This window comes from Polistes canadensis, unplaced genomic scaffold (genome assembly GCF_001313835.1).
Source record: "Polistes canadensis isolate GaletaPanama2010 unplaced genomic scaffold, ASM131383v1 scaffold_46, whole genome shotgun sequence".
In the NCBI taxonomy this organism is placed as follows: domain Eukaryota; kingdom Metazoa; phylum Arthropoda; class Insecta; order Hymenoptera; family Vespidae; genus Polistes; species Polistes canadensis.
The window spans coordinates 144047-150309 of NW_014569593.1; the positions used below are offsets into that span (position 1 = coordinate 144047).

Sequence of the window (6263 nt, forward strand, 5' to 3'; positions counted from 1 at the left end):
TACATATATATATATATATAAAATATATATGTATGTATATACTCTATATAGCGCCAGACTTGCCAAAGCATAAATGTAGGATGTAGAACATGATTTATATATAGAGATAGAGAGAAATAGTGATGTGATTCGTTGAATTCGTTAAAAGAAATTATTTACGAAATAATATTATTTATAATCATATCGTCATTATTTGTTTAAAATAATAAAATATTATTAATCGTTAAGAGAGCCTTTTTTTTTTTTAACTCGTGAAAAACACCACCAACACATTCGTTGATAATATTTCGTAAATAATTAAATTATATTGTTTTGTGTTTTTCTTATCTTCTATATATATATATATAAATATTATTAAAATCAACGAATACAACTTTTTGAACATATGTATATGCACGAAAACGCAGATAGATAATAAAAATTTTGTAAATATTATCAGAAAAATTGATGTACGATGTGTAAGTAAGTAAGTAAGTAAGTGTGCGTGTGCGTTTGTCACATATATATGTATGATAGAAATAAACTGCTAAATATATCGCTTATCAAAGGTAATCGATGAAATTAATTTACCTGCCAAGTTTTGAGTCTTCTTCATCAACTGGCTTCCGTCGAGATCTTTCGCATACATAATATATGATTCCTGAAAGCATCATATTCGTAGCTGATGAATACAATTTAACGTAGAAACGATTAGATCAATTTTTAATCGTGTTAGACTCGTTATATACAAGTTTCAGCAAAATTATCTTTTTCTAAAGTTTGAAATTTTCCATAGACAATATTTTGTATTTTATGTTAATTTTTCTACGTTACAATTTGTTGTACTCTAATGTAATTCCTTTATATTAATATCATAACTATACGTGTTAAATTTTAATTTGTATTTGTTTGATTTTTTTCTCTCACAAAAGTAAATTCCAAGATGATTATTGTTATATGTGTATATTCATTACGATAAATAATTAATTGAAAAATGATGCACCAATTATTTATTAATTAATTTACTTTTTATTTATATATTATAGAAAGTTAAAAGATAAACGTATAATGGATCGTTTGTATAGAAAAAATAAATCATAAGTTAATTATACGTACCTGTCTTGTGCGCGCAGCAACATATTACGTCGATGATCACTATGATGATGAATAGCACAGCGATAACAATACCAATTATCGCAGCACTGGATATCAAAGGACCGTGATGGTGTACAACTTTAGTATCTGGACCTTCAATTAGTACATAAAAAAAAAAAAAACAAAATCACAAATGAATCAGGAACATTATTTTATTTCATTGGTATGTATATGTTTAGCAAAATATTTATATAGAGTAGCCTTTTATTAGTTAGTGCAAAAGCTCAAATTTCGCGAAAATGCTTGGTGACGAGTCGAAAGGATATTTCATTTCATTTCGTTTCGTTTCGTTTCGTTTGATTTTATTTCATTTCATTTCTTTTTTCAAATCGATTTATAATATTATTCCATATTCATAGAAAAATTTCGATCACGTCATCATCTTTCGTTATTTTCTTTTTATTTGTTATATATATATATATATATATATATGTAGAGTATGTGATTTTGGTAAATAAATTTTTCAAACGCATTGTCTTTCACTCGTTGACATCACCAAACACGTTCGCTACGTACAACAGTTTTTAGTATCCTGAAAAGAAACAAGACACCGGCAGATGGGTTGGTGGGTGGTTGATTGGTTGGTCTGATGGAAATGGGGTTTGTTTTCATTTTATTCTTTTGTTTTGTTTTAAAGAATACGTGCCAAAAATCCGTTTTTATCAAAGCGGCAATGTTACGGATCAAAATACCAAATGCAACAATGGTTTTAATGTACGTACATAATAATTGTGTAAAAAGTTGTTAAACAAAATATATTATCATATGCGCCGAAAATTGTGATTAGAAATTAAGTAAAAAAAAAAAAAGAAAACCAAAAACATATAAAAAAAAATCTAGCAATTGATTCAACAAACAATTAAATCGATAATAATAAATAATAATTGTAATATTGAATCTCAATCTAGAGAAAATCAATATTTAATTTAACTTAATAACACATATTTCGTTATTCATAATTATCGGCACACATATAGCGATTAATTAAATATAATAATTTGTGATATTAAAAGAGGAATAATAAATATTAGCTTACGCAAGTCAAAGTGTTATTATCTCATTACAAATAGTAGCTTAGCAACAGAGACCAAACAACAACAACAACAAAAGCAATAGATTAACAATGATATAACACAAACAAACAACAACCACAACAACAATAATACAAATATCGAAAACAACATCGAGATTGTGTGTAAGAGAAAGAGAGAAAGAGAAAGAGAGAGAGAGAGAGAGAGAGAAAGAGAATAGGGGTGGGTTAGATTACTGTTGGCCATGATAAAAGCTGAGGGAAAAGAAAAATAGAAAGAGAAGAAGAAAAAAAAAGAAAAAAAAGGAAAGGTTGTACATGTGAAAGATACAAAAAAAAAAAAAAACAAACAAAAAAATTAGAAAAAGGGAATGGAAAAGCTACGTTCGATGAAAAACGCCTATAATAAATAATATGCCTAGTGTATGTGTGTATGTGTGTGTGTGTGTATGTGTGTTTGTTAATTGTTTGTTTACTTGTTATTTTTTTTTATTATTAATTAATTTTAATCAATTTCTATATATACGCTTTCGCTAATCTACATAAGTGCTACCTCCACAATAAAAGCATTTCCATTGAGTGCCTCCCTCCTCCTCCTCCTCCTCACGCATTCACCTCTCTTCCTTCTCTTCCTCTTCCTCCTCTTCCTCCTCCCTCCTCCTCCTTCTTCTTTTTTGATAAATATTCTTTAACTTTCTATGATTTTTCTTTTGGTAATATTAATCACACTACTTTAGCAGTATAATATGATATATATATAATATATGATATATATAAATATACAGGATGTATTTGAATGAGTGATAATTTTACAGTGTAAAAATAAGTCGAAAAAAGGGTGGGGAGGGGACGGTTTGAACTGCTCGTTCGTCAAATCGATGAATAAATTTGACAATATGAAACGTCAAGATAATTGAATAATATTGTAAATCGTTGTCGATATTATTTATTACGTATTAGTTATCACCAAAACCAAATTTATGGTAATTATTAGCGTTAAGTATCATTAAAAGTTATTAGTAATAAATTATTTCAAATTAATCTGGAATAATTCAAACTTTATGTAACTGTAAAATATAATTAAAGTATACATACGTATATGTGTATATTTTCGAATATTTGCAAATATGATTTTATCGAACGTTAAAAATATCTTTCTTATTACTGTTTTTACGACTTATTTCTTTCTGTTATACAATGAATCATTAAAAACCTTCCAAATAAATCCTGTATACATTTGTGCGTGTGTACGTGTAATGCATAGATAAGAGATATAATATATATATATACATAAAATATATGTGTGATATAATACTTCGTGTTTTTTCTTCTTTTATTATGCACGTGTTAGATACAGGCATATTTACCGTTCCCTTGCGTCGAATACGCGTTGTTCTTTTCCATTGGATAGAATGCTTTCGTTTCGTTTCGTTTTCTTGTTTTTTAATTTCAATTTTTACGTTAACTAAAAATTAGGCGTTGCATATATATATATATACATGTTAAACGATTAAAAAACAAATAAAAGAGACGGCCGACAAAGAAACCATCTCAAATTAGTCTTCGATACTACTAATGGTGTTTTTTTTTAATTTATTTATTTGTTAATCGAACATTTTTATTAAATTTTCTTTTTATAATCAATTATAATATATATGTTTTTCTATAGAATATTTATTTTATTAAAAAGAAATGATTTAATTTAATTTTATATTGTATTTTTTCCTTTCATTCGCATAAATTATCTATTCTCTCGATTTAATTCATTATTTATCGTATTTTATTAGATGAAACAAACGAAATTTTCTATACCAACACCAATCAACGCTGACAAATTTGACGATGGTTTCTTCGTTGAAACGTTTAACGACGAGATCGCTTTTATATATATATATTTTTTTTTTTTTTTCTTTTCCATTTCATTTCATATCTTTTCCATTATTCTTTGTTTATCTCGTTTTATCTTGTTACACATTAACATAAATTTGTTTACGTTCGTTTCTGCGTCTAATATTTACAATGTTTTTTTTTTTTTTTATTTTTTTAATTATTTGTTTTTTAATTATTATTATTATTTTGCACGCTTTACGCAGTTGTTTCAAGGAAAAAAAAACGACACACACCTACACAACACGACATTTTTTTCCCTTCTTTTTCTTGTTCTTCATTTTCATCTTCATCACCTTCTTCTTCTTCTTCTTCTTCTTATTTTTCTAAATTCTCATTATAAATATACGTATAGCATATATTCATATAGGCACTAGGCTAGTTTAGTAGTACATAAAACTTAAAACACGCGTAAGTGTGTAAATGCTATTCTAAGATTAATATTTAATACAAAGTTAAAGATAAACGAGGGTGTTATTTTCTTTTCTTTTTGTGTTTTCTTTTTTTTGTTTTTTTTTTCTTTTTTTTTGTACATGTTACATATCATTAAAGTATTTCGTTTGAACTGGAAAATAACGACGAACGATGTTTTGACTGTTGGAATTTTTTTGTTGTGTTTTTACATTTCAATCCTTCTCAATTTTTTTCATTACAAATTTTTGTTCTTTTTACGTGTTTTGTTTTGTCTTTATCGTTTGCCGAACGGAAATCAAAAAAAAGAAAAAAGAATTTCAACGAGGAATGGGGTAAACGAAAAGTATGAGAGAGAGAGAGAGAGAGAGAGAGAGAGAGAGAGAGAGAGAGAGAAAGAGAGACAGAGAAATCTATGAAATGCATAGAAACGAAAAAACAAACAAATAAACCAAAAAAAAAAAAAAACAGAATCGAAAGGAAACAAAAAAATCATAGTACGACAAACAAACGAAATATATCCGTTATCAAAAAACAATGTAAATAAGGTTGTAGTAACCGTGCGAAATAAATAATATTCTATTTCTATTTTTTGTTACAAAAAAGAAAAATATATAAATTACTTTTATCATTATTATTATTATCATCATTTTAATAATATTATAATATATTACTTTATAGAAATATGAAAATATAGAAAATAGAAAATACAAATGTGTTTTCGTGAAAGATAGCAAAAAAATAAGTAGCAAACGAATATAAACACCACGTTCCTTTCTAACGTTCAAAAGCACGCACGAATGAGAGATAAAAAGAGATAGAGAAAGAGAAGTAGAAATAGAGAAAGAGAGAAGGCAAACGCTATTATCGCATCAGTTCGTGGCACGCGGGCAAATTCTCTCTTTCTCTCTCTTTTTGGTCAAACGACTGTATGTGTGAGAAAGAAAGAAAGAGAAATAAGATGTCCCTCTCTAAAATAGATTTTCGTAGCGAAGGTTCTTCTGGAAGTAACTAGAAAACACATACACATTTTCTATACGTGTTTCTATTTCTATTTTATCTTTCACTTTCTCTATCTCTTACTCTATCTCTTTCTCTCTCTCTCTCTCTCTTTGAACTGTGTGTGTCGTTATAGAAGTACGCGAATATCACGAATCTTCTACCTTCCCCTCCCCCCATCCCCCCTGTCCCCTTTCCTCGTTCATCCTCTTTCTTCTCTATCTTCTTCTTCTTCTTCTTCCACCATTTCCTCTTTAAAGTGTACTATTTATAACAAACACCGTTCGTTTTCTCTACCAGAGTGTTCCTCGAAACGAATTTTGCTTTTCAAGAGCACCAAATGCTTTCTCTTTCTCTCTCTCTCTCTCTTTTTTTTTCTTTTTTTTTCTCATTATCATTATCATCATAATCGTAGTAATAGTGTGTAATGGTCATTCGTTGCGTATCATTGATAAGATAAACTAAATGATCTGGCTTTTAAAAACAGACGATGCAGAAAGCTTCACACGAATGTAACAACAACCTCGAGTAATATTATTATTAATATTATTATTATTATTATTAATATTTCTTCTTCTTCTTTATCTTTCTCTCTATCCACTCGAGGGAATGATTTTTCTTGGTAGAAAGAGAAAGAAAGATCTGAATTTTAATTGAAAAAGAAAAGAAAAAAAAAAGTATCAATTAGTTTTTCGTCTAGTTTTAATTTTTGTTTAAATTTTGTTGTTATTTATTATTTGTTAATCGTAGATCGTTTGGTTTTTTTTTTTTTCTTGTTTTCTTTTCGAAGAAGAAATTATAT

The 6263-nt window shown here is 27.5% G+C and overlaps 1 protein-coding gene across 3 annotated transcripts in view; it reads right to left on the bottom strand.

Annotated features, from left to right (window-relative positions):
- The window catches only part of LOC106785191 (fasciclin-2), a 94774-nt gene that overhangs the window by 3391 nt on the left and 85120 nt on the right, over positions 1-6263 (bottom strand). For all 3 annotated transcript variants that reach the window (XM_014745427.1, XM_014745426.1, XM_014745428.1), the window contains 2 exons: positions 1096-1227; positions 571-640 (listed from right to left, as the gene is read on the bottom strand). In XM_014745427.1, coding sequence (XP_014600913.1) covers positions 571-640; positions 1096-1227 — 202 coding nt within the window. The remainder of the gene's footprint in view (positions 1-570; positions 641-1095; positions 1228-6263) is intronic.